Source organism: Chiloscyllium punctatum, chromosome 11, assembly GCF_047496795.1.
Source record: "Chiloscyllium punctatum isolate Juve2018m chromosome 11, sChiPun1.3, whole genome shotgun sequence".
NCBI lineage: Eukaryota > Metazoa > Chordata > Chondrichthyes > Orectolobiformes > Hemiscylliidae > Chiloscyllium > Chiloscyllium punctatum.
In genome coordinates, this window is record NC_092749.1 from 46,519,262 (window position 1) to 46,537,263 (window position 18,002).

At 39.7% G+C, this 18,002-nt stretch overlaps 1 protein-coding gene across 1 annotated transcript in view; it reads right to left on the reverse strand.

Moving 5' to 3' along the window:
* iars2 (isoleucyl-tRNA synthetase 2, mitochondrial) overlaps window positions 1-17,347 on the reverse strand; it is a 97,160-nt gene extending 79,813 nt beyond the window's left edge. Inside the window, exons 1-11 of the mRNA XM_072580754.1 lie at window positions 17,064-17,347; window positions 15,177-15,296; window positions 14,800-14,959; window positions 13,288-13,436; window positions 13,160-13,209; window positions 12,951-13,060; window positions 7,224-7,314; window positions 6,356-6,471; window positions 5,679-5,848; window positions 4,628-4,718; window positions 3,118-3,269 (exon numbers count right to left, since the gene is read on the reverse strand). Of these exons, the coding sequence (XP_072436855.1) occupies window positions 3,118-3,269; window positions 4,628-4,718; window positions 5,679-5,848; window positions 6,356-6,471; window positions 7,224-7,314; window positions 12,951-13,060; window positions 13,160-13,209; window positions 13,288-13,436; window positions 14,800-14,959; window positions 15,177-15,296; window positions 17,064-17,270 (1,416 nt within the window). The 5' untranslated portion in view covers window positions 17,271-17,347. The remainder of the gene's footprint in view (window positions 1-3,117; window positions 3,270-4,627; window positions 4,719-5,678; window positions 5,849-6,355; window positions 6,472-7,223; window positions 7,315-12,950; window positions 13,061-13,159; window positions 13,210-13,287; window positions 13,437-14,799; window positions 14,960-15,176; window positions 15,297-17,063) is intronic.
* Between the last annotated feature and the right edge of the window lie 655 nt (window positions 17,348-18,002).

The following is an 18,002-nucleotide window of genomic DNA, read 5'->3' on the forward strand; positions in this document are numbered from 1 at the left end:
TTAAATGTCTCTGATTATTTCCCATTTCATTCTCAGTAAGTTTTTATTTCTCAAATGTCTGTGGGACATGAGCATCACTAGTTGCCCGTGAGAAGGTGGTGACGAGCTACTTTCTTGAACTGCCACAGTCCAACCTATTGTGGGTTGACCCACAATGCCAATAGGGAGGGAATTCCAGGATTTTGACTCAGTGACAGCGAAGAAACGGTGATATATTTTCAAATCATGGTCATGAGAGGCTTGGAAGAGAACTCGAAGGTGGTGGTATTCCCATGTATCTACCACCCTTGTACATCTAGATGGAAGTGGTCATAGGTTTGGAAGGTGCTATCGGAAGATCTTTGGTGAATTTCTGCACTGCATCTTGTAGATAATACACACTGCTGCTACGTAGCATCAGTACTGAAGGAGCGGATGTGGTGCCAATCAAGTGGGCTGCTGTGTCCTAGCTTCTTGAGTGTTGTTGGAGTTGCACTTACCCAGGCTGTAATGAAGCTGCTCCTTTATTAAAGTTATGCTGTCCTTTTTGCTTTTTTTCCAGAGGGTTTGTAAACAACAGACTCCGAAAAGTCTGGTTTGAAGATTTTTAGAGATAATTTGATAATAGCTAACAGATACTGCCGCAGGCAGGAGTCTTTCAAGTTTTAAAAAAATGTACAATAAAAGGAGAGTGGCCAGTCCTCCCAGTTCGGCTTTTCACTGGTTTGGTTTTTAATAGTACAGAGGAACCTCAATCATCTGGCCGAATTTCTGAATTTCAGATTATACTCACAAGATGTCAAGGTCCCGATGCTTGACTAAACTGTGTTATCTTGCATTCGATTATAACGAACAAAATATTTCCCGCCTGTGTTGTTTGGATAATCAATGTTCCTCTGTACTGGGGAAAAAGCTGCTGGATCCAAAGAAGCAGGTCCAGGCTGAGACTCTCACTGACTTCTGTTCTGTAAGAACCTGTGTTTGATTTTACCCTTATTGCCAAGGGATGTGCATGGACTTTGTTGAAAGTATTTGGAATAGTATCATTAAGTTGGAACGATTTGTTTGGTTTTCAGAGAGATTAAGTTATTCTGTATTATGTTGTTTGCGTTTCATTCAGTAATGTTGTGAATAAATTATGTTTTGTTTAGAACTAGTGCTTTGACCAGCGGCATTTCTCCTGGAATATCCACTTTATACCTACTTAAAACACCGAGCAAAGTTAGGGTCTGGACTACCTTCTTGAAATGTTCTGCAGGGTCTGGTCTGGTTCACAACAAGGCAGCAAGGCAGTATTCCATCACACCCCTGATTTGTGCTTTGTAGATGATGGACAGGCTTTGGGGAGTCAGGAGGTGAGTTACTCATTACAATATTCCTAGCCTCTGACTTGCTCTTGTACCCACTGTGTTCATGTGGAGAGTTCAGTTGAATTCTTGGTCAACAGTAAACCCGATATTGATAGTGGGGATTTCTATAACGGTAATACCATTGAACGTCATGGGACGATGGTTAGACTGTGTCTGTTTGGTAATGGTCAAAGCTTGACATTTGTGTGGCATGAACGTAGCTTGCCACTTGTCTGTCCAAGCCGGGATGCTGTCCAGTCTTAATGCATTTGAACATGGATTGCTTCAGTATCTGAGGGGTTGTGATTGATACTGAATATTGTGTAATCAGTGAACATCCCCACTTCTGACCTCAAGATGGAGGGAAAGTCATTGATGAGGCAGCTGAAGACCATTGGGCCGAAGATACAATCCTGAGGAACTCCTGCAGAGATATCCCAGAACTGAGATGACTGACCTCCAACAACCATGACCATCTTCCTAGGTGCCAGGTATGACTCCAACCATTACAGAGTTGGCCCCATGAAACCCAGTTTTGCTAGGACTCCTTGTTACCACACTCAGTCAAATGCAGCCTTAGTTGTCACTCTCAGCTGACCACTGGAATTCAGCTCTTTTGTCCATGCTTGAACCATGGCTGTAATGAGGTCAGGAGCTGAGTGGTCCTAGACAGAATCCAAACTGGGCTTCACTGAGCAGGTTATTTCTGAGCAAGTGTGACTTGATAACACTGTTGATGACATCTTCCATCAATTTACTAATGATTGAGAATATACTGTTGGAGATGTTTAATTGACGGGGTTGGATTTGTCCTGCTTTTTATATACAGGACATATCTGCATAATTTTCCACATTGTCGAACAGATGCCAGTGTTGTAACTTTCTGGAAGAGCTTGGTTAGGGAAGCAGCAAGGCCAGCAGCACACAACTTCAGTATTGTTGCCGGAATGTTGTCAGGACCCTTAGCCTTTACAGTATCCAGTGTCTCCAACTGTTTCTTGATAGCACATGGAGTGAATTGAATTGGCTGAAGTAGGTATTTAGGCGAAAGTGAGGACTGCAGATGCTAGAGAGATTAGAATCGCGAGTGTGGTGCCAGGAAAAGTACAGCAGGTCAGGCAGAATTCAAGGAGCAGGAAAATCCTGCTCCTCGGATGCTGCCTGACCTGCTGTGCTTTTCCAGCACCACACTCTTGAATGAAGTACATATCGTAATGCTGGGAACCACTGGTGGAGGCCAAGATAGATCATCCACTCGGTACTTCTGGTTGGAAGATTGCGCGAAAACATCAGCCTTATCTTTTGTACTGATGTGCTGGTCTCTTTGGTCATTAAAGATGAGGATACTTGTGGATCAGCCCCCTCCAATGAGTTATTTAATTGTTCACCACCATTAAGAGACAGATGACAGCACAGATATAAAGTTATGTCACCTTTGTAAGTTTTCATAAAAGAAGGATTAGAAACTCAGTTCAGATTCAGGGTAGGATGCAGAGATGTTACCAATGTTCCTTTTCACTCCTTTAAAGTCAGCTTTGCCTCTAATATGCATGCATTCATTTTAGAATTTGTCTTACTTTGCCTTCAAGAAAGATGAGAATAAATTTGGAAGGAAAATGTACAATTATCGCTTCAGCCACTTCTAAAGTATGTTAAAAAAAGAAAGTTTTGGCCAGCTCAACAGAAAAAAATGACAATAGCTGACAACATGTAGTTAGAATTTTACACGTTATCATATGGCAAAATTACAAGCATTACCAATTTAAGTTGTCATTACAAAAGAATTTACCTGAGCTCTGTCCTTGATACTTGCAGTATCGATGAACCACTGTTTGCTGGCTCGTATAACTACTGGCTTCTTTGTTCTCCAGTCATACGGGTAACTGTGTCTTACGTTGTCCTCTTTCAATAACATGTTTGCTCCATGCAACATTTGAATGACTAATGAAATTCAGAAATTAAAATCCATAAAGACTGTATAAAGACTATGACCTATTTAGAAAACGTAGCACAGTTTCCAAGGAAAATAAACTGAAAACTAAAGCAATGTTAATAATACTCATCATTATAATAACAAAACACTTGGTGAAATGAAGCTATGATGAATTAAATATAATGGCAAGAGCATGCTTTACTATAGTTTATCCACATAAAGCAGTGGTATAATTGCAAGAAACTAGAATCTGCAATTACGTGGCAGCTAAAAAGCAACTCCACACCAGTGCAACTTCTCAACTGTATCTGAAATTTCACATTTCACTGAGCTGCTGGAATCATGATATGCTATGAATTGCTTCAAACTAAACATATTATTTTGGTTGCAGGTCTTCAATTGTTTTCAAAGACTGGTCAGTTTATAACACTTATTAATTTCCAACAGCACACCAAGTAGAGAGTCGGTGATGCTTGCTGGCTCCGAAAATTAGAATAAATACAATTCTAAAAATTTTAACTATGTAAATATGCCAGTTAATGATTCAATATGCTTTCATACTTGGACAATTCATTATACAGAAATTTGTAATTATATCAAAGAAGAATTAAGCACAGATTGGGGATTGCCTTGCAGGAAGAGGAATACATCAAATCCAATAGCAATCTTTCTGAACAAAGCTTGCACACTCATCCATCAGCTAGATGTCAGTCATCTGCCTTTCTCAAGATGGACACAATGGATGGTTGAACAAGACAAAGCAGTGAGAAAACAAAGCTAAATTAAAATCAGAATTAGGACTTTTTGATTTTATTTTCACCAAATTTCTCCCTTCTACTCTTTCAGGATTTGATTTTTCCCTGGTTTACTATTGTTGGCTTTATAATTACTAGGTAACATCAAACAGCTCAACCACATGGCTATTATTCATGTGGCAAATCACACCAAGAAGCACCAGCAGGATGTGCAATGACAGTGGGCATTACACAATTTTCCTCATCTTTCTCCTTACATATCTACTCTTCAAAAGAGTGGTTGTTGGCCGTTAAATTACAATTTAGACAAACCAAACATTGTGCAATATTAATGAATGCACTTTCTTAATCAAAATTCTTGCATAGGCATCAGAAGTATAATCTCCAATTGATTTTGCCCTAAACAAAAAGATATTAAAGCCACTTATTGTTTCTTCAACTACTTCAGCTGAGCTCAGTTTAGCAAATCTGAAGCAAATCTCAAGCAAGGATTAAATGTTCAACATTACTCGTCACCACAGTTCAGCTACTAACATCCAAACCCAATAAATCATTGGGAGAACAATCTAAACAAGATTTTCTAAAAATTCTCCAGCAGAGGTATTACTAACCTGTTTCATTTCCTTCATTAAGGACGTACTTGTTTTGAAGCTCTAATCCGGCCGCTTCAGTGAAAAAGCCATTTTCATCCACTAAACAGTCCTAAATAGTGAAAACCAAACTAATTAAAACTGCAGCAATTGTGAATATAATGCACCATCCAGGACGAGACATGGCAAAATTTCCTCCAATTATAGAGTGGGTAGACTGAAACTATTACCTTTGGTACCTGTCACAAATACGGTTTCTCAGCTACTGACTTCAGCATCCCTCTAGATGACTATATGAGACTAGACGAGATTGGTTGGCACTTCCACATCCTACTTGAATCTGAACTCAGTAATCCTTTTTTTTTTAAAAAGTCACAAAGATGACACAATTTTATGTGGATACTATTGTCTGTGCCCACCAAGCCTCAATCCATCTGCTGCTGTAACCCTCATTTCATGCTTTTATTACTTCTAGACTCAAAATACTTTCCCAACCAGAATCACATCCTCCACTCTTTGTAAACTTAAGCTTATCCAAATAGTATTCAGAAACTATTCCCTCCAATTGGAGAATCTAGTATGAAGAAAAAGGTAGAGTTAGGCCTTTCAGGAAAAAAAATAGAAAACTCTTCCACACACAAAAGTTTGAAATGAGCTTCCACAAATGGGAGTAGATGCTAGATCAAGTGTAAATTTTAAGTCAGAAATGATTGCTTTTTGTTTACCAATATAAAGAGATATGGGGCAACAGCAGAAGGCAGGTTTCAGTTCAGTCTTGATTTCATTAAATGGCAAAACAAAATAGCAGGTTCAATGGATTAAATAGCCAGCTCCTGTCCCTATGCCATATTCTAATCCACAGCAACCTATTTACCCATTACCACTGCCCTTGCTGGCCTACACTGACTATGTAAATAAAGGCTGTTGTTGTGGTATATACACTTCTTCCAACCTGACTTTATTCAATGCATTGTTGTTGTTAGAATCACAGAGTTTAGATGGTCACCATTTGGCTCATTATACATGTACTGGCATTATTAGGCATTTCAGTACATATTAATTTGTAACTTACAACAGAGAGTTTGTGGTGGGAAGCAACACTGTAATCTTCCATTCCATGAGCTGGGGCAGTATGGACCAATCCTGTTCCTTTAACCATTGTGACATGGTTCGCAGGCAAAAGCTGGGATTCCCTTCCAGGAATTATGGGATGTCTACAGACTCCACCTTTTAAATCAGAACCTATACCAGGAGAAGTAATAATATAGCTGCATAAAGAGTTATGAAGGATTCAAAATGTATCAAACTCCATACAATGAAAGCCATTCTGTTTTTTTGGTAGTAGCTAATCCAATTTGATTTTAATATATAAGGCAACTCATCTCTGTATTCTATGCATAATGAGGAAGGGAAAAGAATTCAGCCATGTTCTCTCATCTGATCATCAGTCAGCAAGCTCTGCTGAAAGCGGTTTTATGTAGAATTCAAGGCTTGACTAGAATACTTCTCGAAAAGCCTCTTAATACATTCATTGTCCAGGCCCAAACCTGTAAACTTGCCACCTGAACAAAGTCTTAGCAGTATATTCTTGCACATGAAACCTTGGCCCAATAATAAATCCAACATTTAGGACAAAGTTACAAAAGTAAAAATTGGAGATGGGATATAATTTAGAAAACATTATAAAGTGCTATAACTTTCACTGAAATAAAGAAGAACTCAAGATAAATCTACTTTAATTTCTCTTGCCTGTGACTGTCTGAAGAATTTCAAACTTAGCGTCCAGGATTGTTGCTGTAGATTCTACACATTCTGTACCTAGAAGGTAGAGTTCCTCTGTATTTAAGCACTTCACTAGAGAATACCTGCATTCAGAAACAGAACAGCATATTAGGAATTTACTGACATTTTTAACTGCGGAATTTAATATCCAAATTTCACCATGATAAAACAAGAAAATGAGCTATCTTCCATTTTTCGAATACAACTTAACAGTCACTAATGTCATCTGTACTGTGAGAAACCTCACCTTTACATGACAACAGTTAATTGTGCTAAACTACAAATTGTATGTTTCAAGTGTACTGAAGTTTGTAATACAGTATATTAAAATATTCAATGTTCAAGTCACAAAGAAAAGTTATCATACTTTTAAAGCTATCATTTCTAAAGACAGTACAAAATGTTCATAGAAACCTTCAACTTCATTACACCAAAATCTACACATTCATTTCAATTTAAGGGAAAATTTTAGGGCTTTAGATTCTTCCCTGCCAAGTTACTTAATAGTAGTGGCAAGTATCTGTGGGTTCATGGTTACACTTTATTCAAAAGCTCCATTTGTGCGAAAACACAATAGTACCTTGGCTTAAAAATTTAAATCAATATCAGACATGGAACACAATGATTTCTTTCTCCTAAAGAAGCATCTTCTTCACAAAGAACTACAAAGTCAAACTGCATTCAGAGGATCAGGTCATTCAAAATTTAATTGGTGTTTGATCAGACAATTTTGCTTACATTTTGGACACTTCTCGGCTGGAGGTAAAAGCAAATAATATCATTCAAGGAGGCACCTTATTCTAATGTGGAACTTATAAGTAACATCAGAACTTACTCAGCATTTGGCATATAACAAACTGCTTGGTTAGCTGGAATTGTCCAAGGCTGGGTTGTCCAGATTAATGCATGAACAGAGGATGCATTCCCTGAAAGATAAAAAAGTTATTTTCCAACTATTGCAAAGTAAAAAGACAAACTTTTTTTTAAAAACCTGACGTTCATATTATTGATGCATCAAGTCAAATATCACTTTTTCTTTCTGAAATCTATCAACTTATCAAATGCATTCTATTATTCTTCAGAGCTGTGGACATAACTGTCTTGTTGAAAGAAAACATAAAATAACCTAAAGACATTAACCAATGAGTCCATACTTATCATATTTCACTTATTTCCATTAATCACATTAAGTAACTAGCACATAGTCACTTTCCTGCATTTTCCCCTTAACCTTCGATTTCCCTACTTATCAAGAACCTATCAATCTTAGCCTGAAATATACACAAGGACATTGCCCCACAGCTCCCTCTGGGTAGGACTTCCTTTTATTCTGGTCCTAGACACTAGGAGAACCATCCTCTCAGCAATTATCCTGTCAAGCCCCTTAAGAATCCTATATGTTTCAATGAGATCACTTCCCATTCTTCTAAACTCCAGTGAGTAGGGTCCCAATCTGTTTAGCCTTTGCTCATAAGCTAATCCCCCCTCAGACAAGGGAGCCTAGTGAACATTCTCTGAACTGTCTCCAATGAAATTACATCTTTCCCTAAATAAGGGACCAAAACTGCTAACAGTATCCCAGATATGTGGTCTCACCAGCATCTTGTACAGTTGCTCTAAGACTTCCCTACTCTTAGACTCTAACTTACTTGAAATAAGGGCCAACATTCCATTAGCCTTCCTGATTATCTGCTGCACCTGTGTGGTAGATTTATGTGTTTCAATTACAAGTAACCCCAGTCTCTTTGTGTTACAGCTTTCTGCAATTTTTGTCCATTTAAACAATATTCTGTTCTTTTGTTCTCCTTTCCAAAATGAACAATTTCATATTTTACCACATTATACTCTATTTGACACCTTTTCAATCACATACATATCAATATCTCTCTGCAGACTGTTTGTATCCCTCTGACAACCTGACTTTTCATCTATTTTTGCATTGTCTGCAGATTTGGCAACAGTACATTGTGATGATGCTGCCCCTTTAACAAGGTTATGTTGTCCTTGTGTTTTTTTAATTAAGCGGGGTTGTAAAGGCAGAGGTCCCATTATGTCTGGAAATGCCTACTTTATAAACAATGGCAGGGGAGTGGCCAATTGTCCCAGTTCAGTTTTTTTTCCTAGTTTGGTTTAGTTTTAGCAAGCAATGAGAAACTGCTGGGGACCTAGAGAAGCAGCTGCAGTGAAAACAGGTTGCATGCTTCAACAGAAGTCTTGCCTAAACCTTCTCTCTGAAAACTGTCCTGCCTGTAAGAACCTGGGTTGAATTTACCTTTAGCCAAGGGGTGTGTTTATGGGATGTTGCAGGAATTGGAACAACGTTATTAAGTGGTGATATTTTGTTGGTTGGCTTATCAAATAAGCTAAGTTATTCTAAATTCTGCTTTCTTTTGATCGTGGTTCAGCCGTAATAAAGAACCAAAAAAATTTACAGCCCAGGAACAGGCCCTTCGGCCCTCCAAGCCTGAGTCGATCCAAATGTACCGTCTAAACCTGTCATTCAATTCCTAAGCGTTTGTATCCCTCTGCTCCCCACCTACTCATTAATTTGTCCAGATGGATCTTAAATGAATCTACCGTGCCTGCCTCTACCAGTTCTGCTGGCAACACGTTCCAAACACCCCCCCACCCTCTGTGTGAAGTAGTTGCCACATGTATCCCCCCTAAACTTTCCACCTCTCACCTTGAAAGCATGACCTCTTGTTATTGAATCCTTCACCTTGGGAAAAAGCTTATCTCTTTCAAATATGTTTAAATAAATTCTGTTTTGTTTGAAGCAAAGTGGTTTGACCAGCTGCATCACTCCTGAAATATCTACTCTACATATCCTATAAAAGGTTAGGTTCTGGGCTATCTTTTTAAAATGTTTTGAGGGGGTCTGACCTGTCCATAATAACATTCATTTCCTTATTCCAAGTCATTAATACATATTGTAAACTATTGGAGTCCCAGCACTGATTTCTGTGGAACGCACTGGTTTTAGGTTACCAACTTGAAAAAGAAACTTTTATCTTCACTAAATAAAAACCGAAAGAACTGCGGATGCTGTAAATCAGAAACAAAACAGAAATTGCTAGAAAAGCTCAGCAGGTCTGGCAGCATCTGTGAAGAGAAACTAGAGTTAACATTTCAGGTCAAGGGACCCTTCCTCAGAAAAGTTAACTCTGATTTCTTTCCACAGATGCTGCCAGACCTGCTGAGTTTTTCCAGCAATTTCTGTTTTTGCCCTTTATCCCCACTTGTTGTTTCCTGCCATTAGCCAATCGTCTGTCCATGCCGATGTACTACCTCCAAACACCGTGGGCTCTTATCTTAAGACTTAACCTTTTGTGAGGCATCTGGTTGAATGTCTTCTGGAAGACCAAATACAACACATCTATAGGTCCCCTTCTATGCACTCTGATTCAGACTTCCTGGAAACATTCTAACAGACACGATTTCCCTTTCATGAAGCCATTCTGCCTCTGCTTGATTAGATTAAGGTTTGCCAAATATTTTACTATTACTTCCTTAAAATTAATTCTAATATTTTTCCAACAATAGATCTTAGGCCAATTGGCTTACAGTTAGCTGCATTTTGCCTCCCCTGCATTTTGAATAGGCTTGTCACATTAGCAGTTTTACAATTCTCTATTACTTCTCCAGAAACCAAGGATTTTCAGCTAATGCATCCACTACTCTGCAGCTACCTATTTTAGAATTTGAGGATGCCAGGCATCAGACCCACGAGATTTATCTGCCTTTTGCCCCAACCACATCATCTAATACTACTGCTTTAATAATGGTGATAGCACTTAATTCTTCCCCTGTAGCCTTAATAATGCTCTTAATGGGATGTTCAAATTACCTTTAGGACTGATGTAAAATACTTGTTTAATTTCTCTGTCATTTCTTTGTTCCCCATAACCATCTCCTTAAAGTCATTTTCTAAGGGGCTGAAGTTTACTTTGATCTCAATCTTCCTTTTATATATGTAAAGAAACTTAATGTCAGTTTTTATATTCCTCACCACTTTGTCCTCATAGTTTATTTTCTGTCTTTATTAACTTATGAGTTTATCTTTGCTGGATTCTGAATTTATTCCAGCATTTGGGGCTATCACTGACTTTGGACTCCTTATATACATTTACTTTCAATTTAATATTCTCCTTAACTTCCAACGATGGTCATGGTTGATTTATCCCTCTCTTAGAATATTGACGCCTTACTACTATTTTTGCTGAGAGTCACAAATTACCTTTTAAATGTCTGTCACTGCTTGCTTACTGTCAGTCCTGGTAATGTACCCACCTAGTTCATTTTAGCTGACTCTATCCTCACTTCATTATAATTCCCTTTATTTAAGTTAAACACAGTTGTTTCTGACCCAAATTTCTCACTCTTGAACTGAATATTAAATTCTCCATTATGATCACTACTTCCTATGGAAACTTTTACTGTGGGTTCGTTTGTTAAACTTATTTTATCACCCATTACAAATTCAAGGTAGCCTGCTCCCTGGGTGGATCCATGAATAGTATTCTCAGAAACTATCCCTACTGCTCTCTTATGAATTTGTTGTCGTAGCTATCCTTCCCAATTTGATTAATCCAATCACTATGAAGATTAAAGTCACCCATAATTATTGTTTTCTTCTTTGTACATGCTCCTATTACTTGTTGATTTATCACCTTTCCTACAGAGTGGCTACTGTTTAAAGGTCTATTCCTACCAATGTTTTCTTTCCCTTGGTTTTTATTTAAAACCTGCACCCAAATTCATTCTACATTATGCAAACCTAGATCGAGTCTTGCAACTGTCCTCAATTCATCGCTCATTAATAGTGTTACCTCACTATCTTTTCCATCACTCTTGTCTCTCCGTAAGGTCAAATGTCCTTGTATGTAAAGTTCTCAGTTTTAATCTCTATGTGGCCATGTTTCCATAATGGTTATAAGATCATATTCATTTACCTCAACCTGCGCAGTCAGTTCCTCTACTTTATTCCGAATGCTTTGTACATAAAGATACAAAGTCCCGTATTCCGAATGCTTTGTGCTTAAAGATACAAAGTCCAACCTTCTCCTTTACTTTAGATTTTCTAATTTTCCATGCAACTGAACCCATCCACTGTGCTCCTCCTTCTCGCCAAATGCTCATATTTCCTTCGCAGAAACTCTTCCTATCGTTGGTGTCTAAGTGGACCACGACAACTGGACCTTTCCACTCCAACTCCAGGTTTTTCTGCAGCTCAGGTCAGATATCCTGAAACTGGGTACCAGGCAGATAACACAGGCTTTTGGACACTTGATTCTGGCCACAGAGAACCGTGTTTATTCCTCTGACTATACTATCTATGATTACAACCACATTTCTCTTTTCTCTACCAACTAACACCAGCCCCCACCCTTACATGGCTCCCTATACCGTGATGCTATGGTGAGTTCTCCTCACAGTGACTCATTGTTAATGGCACTATTTGGAAACAGATGAAAATATATTTTAACTGCTGACAACTATTATGAATCTTTCTCAACAGGCGAAATTTCAACTATAAGAAACAGCATCAGCACTATGTTCATTATGTGCAAACTCAAAGCAGTCAAACTCAATTTTGATTATGTTTAATACGTCTCACACACTTCTCAGCTTGACAAAGTTAGTAAGAGAGGAATCCTGGCTGATTATTGTCCTCCAAGTCAACAAACATAAAGCAGAATTTCAGCATCCTTCCAGCTACCAAACAATTATCAACTAGTGATTTGAACCATTAACACTCATCTTAAGTTAACTAGTGGGACGTACAGTTTGTCAAGGTAACTGATAATTACTGAAGGGCTGAGAGCAACTGTTCACTTGCTATTCAAATGTCAACCTAGATAAAGAAGTATTGTCAGGCTGTTCACTCACAGTATTAGAAATACTTAACATATACATAAAAATGTGTTGCTGGAAAAGCGCAGCAGGTCAGGCAGCACCAAAGGAGAAGGAGAATCGACGTTTCGGGCATAAGCTCTTCTTCAGGAATGAGGGGGGTGTGCCAAGCAGGCTAAGATAAAAGGTAGGGAGGGGGGACTTGGGGGAGGGGCATTGGGAATGCGATAGATGGAAGGAGGTTAAGGTGAGGGTGATAGGCCGGAGACCCCCTCTCCGGCCTATCACCCTCACCTTAGCCTCCTTCCACCTATCGCATTCCCAACGCCCCTCCCCAAGTCCCTCCTCTCTACCTTTTACCTTAGCCTGCTTGGCACACAATCCTCATTCCTGAAGGGCTATGCCCGAAACGTCGATTCTCCTTCTCCTTTGATGCTGCCTGACCTGCTGCGCTTTTCCAGCAACACATTTTTAAGCTCTGATCCCCAGCATCTGCAGTCCTCACTTTCTCCTATGCTTAACATATAGCCTATCTATACATTTTCCTTTATATAAAAGGCAGTGCATAACAAAGCACCAACCACTCTCCATTCTACCTATATTTTTCCCTAGATTTGATACACTGTTATTTCATGAGCTGCATCCTCAAGCTGAATCTGAGCCAAAACTCCTACAGCGAACAATACTAAATTTGTGACAAACACTCTACCTGATGCTGAAGCTAATTTGGAGGGGACTTTTACGAGAGGAAACTTGACATATGCCGATCGACTAACATGCTGCTGATTGTATTCAAGTTCAGCTTCAGCCAAGGCTGTCCTGCAAAGATAGTTGGAAAAAAAATAACAAACATTATACTCTGTGGAAAATAACTAAAACTTCAAAATTACCAACAATAAAAGAAAAGAAGTGACAAACCTTGTGGAAGGAGACCAAAATACGGGTTTGTAGTCTTGATAAATATACCCCTTAAGGTGAAGAGAAGTAAAATTACCAGATTATCAAGATTTGGACAACACGTGAAACTTACAAGAACAATAAAGTACCTCATCAAACATTTTGTGGAAAACTTCTAACTGTTTAGCTTCATACTGTTTGTCAAACGTATAATAACATTTATCCCAATCAGCCATCACGCCCCATCGAATGAACGCTGCTCGTTGGCGCTCAATTGTTCTTTCTGCAAAGTCTTTGGCTAGAAGACAAAAATGACATAAAACACATTAAGTTACAAGAAACTTTGGTCTGTTGACTCTCCTGCACTCCACCATACGGAAAGGTTCTAATCAAGGTTGCAAGGAGGTGGGAAAGAGAACAGCACCTCCTGAAAGCTGAAAGTACAAATGCATTTTTGCTGTGGTCGTTTAAGAGTTAGTATCATTTTGTAGTGATGAGTTTGATACTGTCTCAAAAATAGTTACCATCAAACTCTTATACTTAATTGAGTTTTCTTTTGTGAGTTCTGCCTGGTGGACCTGCATTTATTGCCCACTCCTAAGATGCTCATGAGAAGTTAACTCAGAAGTTTTGTAACTTAAAATGGAGTGTAGGAACGATCACAGTATAACTGTTTTCATTCATTCAAATTTTCCCTGTGTCTGGCCAGTTCCACACCATCACCATCCCCAAATTTTAACTCCTGCATTATCATAAACATCACAATGGATTAGTATTGAAACCAACTTCCTCAAGAATAAATCTCTGTTGAAGGCATAAGTTAGGGTTCCAGAACTGACAAACATTTCTCAAGAATATCACCGCCTTAACACTCTACTGACACTATGTTGTGCCGCTGACGAATAATTCCTGCAATCAGACTCCTTAAACAGCCAACTAAAATCTGTTAACCCATGCAAACCGGTTAAAAAAAAAGGCTGACAAAGATCTTGGCTGTTCTCTAACTTTATTGGAGGATTGAGATCGTAACTGAGTTCAGGGCTAATGAAAAGGAAAGCTGATGCTTTTAATCACGACTCAGAAAAATCGAGGCTGGAAGCGCGTTCATGCACATTAATATGGAAAGCATTAAGCTTGGTTCTGATTCTACCACTGGTGAAATAGCTAGCCAAAAATAACATTCATGTTTTATATGGGGGGGGGAAATATCAGATGACCTGCCGTAACTGTCGAATGACACCAGAGAAGATTCAATAGCATGAGGAGGATAACAAAACCTAAGAAAAAACCTAACAAAAACTGAAGCATAGGCAAGTTAGAACTTTCGCACTCCTTCTGTTTTCTTCTCTGTTATCACATGTAATTAACAAAACAAATGGCTTTTGCATTTAACAAATGTTCAAACCAACAATGCAAAAATCTATACATTAGAAATGTGCAAGAATAAAATACCCTCCAAGACACAATCTGCAATTAAGAAATAAAAATCACATGTACTACTGCTAAAGCTGGACAGTTGAAGTTATTTTTACAGCTTAGTTACTGACTTCAAACTATTTCAAAAAAGGTTCAGCTGTAATTATTTGCAATGTTGGTAAATAGGGAGAGAACATCTTCAGATATTTGAATTAACTAATGTTGATGGCATGGAAAAAGTGTACCTTTTTGTCTGATCTCGATAGGAAAAAGTGTTTTAGCTTCTTCACCACATTCTGCCAATGCTCTAAGTTCAATAGGCAACCCATGACAATCCCAGCCTGGTACAAAGTGAACTCTGGAGCCTCTCATCAGCTGAAACCTATTAATGATATCCTTCAATATCTGCAGTTAGGGAAATTAGAAAATAATGACAAGTTATGGAATAATATTATATCACTTACATAAATATATACTTTATCTCTTAAAAATAATTATTCCAAGCACAACACATTATCAAATTATGATTTGTAAATCTCACACAGAATACGAAGTACCTTAATACAAGGAAAACTGCAAAAAATGTATATGTTTATTGAGCATTGAAGAGAAAATGACCTACTTTATTTAAGGCATGACCAACATGAGGGTCACCATTAGCATAAGGTGGGCCATCGTGAAGACAAAATTCTTTTCCTTTCCGGTTTCTTTGCCATGAATATAATTCTGAAAACCCACATTCCTATGAAAACAAGAAATGTCAAGATTTCAATGACTTTCAAAATCTTTACAATTGACTACACATATAAACTCAAAGGCAACCAATGAATAAGTGCTTATAAGAAAGATAAACATGAAGGAAAAAATTCTCTATTACTTCATCAATTCTTCAATGTATGGCATGCAGGAATAAATCAAATGTGTTCCTTGTGAGAAATGATTTAAAAGGCACGAAACAACTATCAACATATGGGCAGTCTCCCATTTATTAAAGGGTTCCCTTCTGAAGTCTGTTCACAAGTCAATTTGTATGCAAGTCAGTACTCAATGCACAACAATAAAGAAGTGCCATGCGTAAAGTACAGGAAGTATTCAAGTCAGATCATTAAAATTACACCCCTGCATGAGGTCACATTCATAAGTCGGTTTATAGATCAGGGACCCCCTGTAATTCAGTCCTAACTCTGTATTTCCATTACAATTCCTATATCCATAGGAATAGAAATTGAAGAAAATCTTTTTCACACTGGTTATGGTCTAGAATGCACTAACTGAGAATGAGTGATCAAGGCACACTCAAATGCTCAATGGGAGGATTCACAAGGGAATTGGACTTTAGTTGGAAAAAGAAGAATGCACATTGTTACAGGGAGAAGGAAGGAGAATGGCACCAGATGTCATGCAGACATTGTAACCAAATAGCCTCCTTCGCTGTTGTGTCAGTTCTGTGATTCAGTGTCCACAGCTCTCACTTATGCAGTCAAACAATAGGCAATGCACAACAGTAGTAGCTATACACTAGTACCCCACTTCAACAGATGAACTAAAGTTCGAATCTGACATAGCTAGGAATAACAGCCTTCTAAGTGAATGATATGTGGTCAGTTGGGTGCTTGGAGAAAGTGAGGACTGCAGAGTCTGGAGATCAGAGTCAAAAAGTGTCGTGTTGGAAAAGCACAGCGGGTCAGGCAGCATCCGAGGAGCAGGAGAGGCGATGTTTCGAGCATAAGCTCTTTATCAGGAATGTTGGGGAATGAAAAGCTTATGCTTGAAACGTGGACTCTCCTGCTCCTCAGATGCTGCCTGACCCGCTATGCTTTTCCAGCACCGCACTTTTTGACAGTTGGATGCTGCAGACGATCCTAGCTCTGAAGAGGGACACCAGGGAAATATGTGGTACAACAAGGGCACCACGCTGATGAAGTAGATTGGTAGCCTGATGCACATAAAGCAGTGAGACTTCATGGAGGACCATCTCAGTCAGCAATGAAAATTTGTCATCAAACGGAACAAAATCATAAGAAATAGGAGCTAGTCAACCCATCAAGTCTGCTGTGCCACGCCATGAGGTCATGATAATCCCTCAACTCTATTTCCTGCCTTTTCCCTGTTACTCTTGATCCCCTTGCTGATTAAACATCAGTTTATCTCGTCCTTGAATTTACTAAAGGGCAGTGCCCCCACTGCGAGAGGGAATGCCTCCCCATCTCTGCCCCAACTGTTGCAAAGGGAGAAGACTCTGCTTTCCAACCTGCCCACAGCAGACACAGACCAGTGACACACTCACCCCCCTTTTGGCGTGGCTAAACCTCTGGGACCAAGTCAACAGCCTGGTTGGGGGCTGAGTGCTGTGGGGCTCTGGCACTTTGCAGAGTGAAGCCCTTGCTGCCAGCCTGACTGACCAATCAGCACTATCCTGGACACTGTTCCCCTCCCCAGTCCACCCCAGTCCTGACTGACCCTGTCCTGGACCCTGCCCCACTCCCACACACCCCCTCCCTCTCCCTACCCTCTGGATCTGCAGCTCCTTTTCCAGCAGCTCCTGGCCGCTCGGTCTCATGGGGAAGTCGGTGCGGGGCAGCAGCACCGTCTCCCGGTATTTGTTGCTGCTCGCGCTCGAATTCCAGCTGGTGACCGACTGCCGGTAGCGGACGGCGGCGTCCCGCAGTTTCCCGGTTAGTGAGCAGCCGCGGCGGGCTCTGAGCATCACAATCATGGCGGACACTGCGGCCGGCGGGCACCAGGACCCAGCGGCTCCCACACCAGCGGCAACGGCGGCCACCGAGGCTCAGAACGCGCGTCCCAAAAGCCGCAGCCTGCCTCCTTCCCCCCCCCCCCACCTCCCTCCGGGCGCTCAGCAACACCCTCTACCGTCCAGCTGAGTATCCAACAGCTGTCAGTTCAGGACACACCAAGGAAAATCTTTTAATTGCAAACCAACAGAAAAATCTGAATCTCTTTATTTTCTCTTTAAACCAAAAAGTATCAAGCCTATACAGGCAAGATGTCACAAATCTTCGAAGTAGCAACCAGTGCAACAATTTTTAATCAACTTTATTTCAAAGTCATAAGTCAGATGACACTGGCTTACAGTCCAGCACATTTATTTGAAATCACAAGCTTTTGAAGCGTTGCCCCTTCATCACCTTGCCCAGTCTGTCCAACACCGTCCCTTCCACATCATGCGTACCAACTTTATTTCAGGTTCATTCAAGGCATAAAAACTGAAAGAACTGCGAATGCTGGAAAGCAGAAACAAAAACAGAAATTATAGATGGTGTAATTTCTATCCATTTACCTCCTCCCTCCTCAGCATCCAAGGACCCAAACACACCTTCAAGGTGGAGCAGTGCTTTAAATGCACTGCATAATCTAGTCTATTGCATTTGCTGCTCACAATGTGGTCTCCTCTACATTGGGGAAACAAAGTTTGAACTGGGTGACTGCT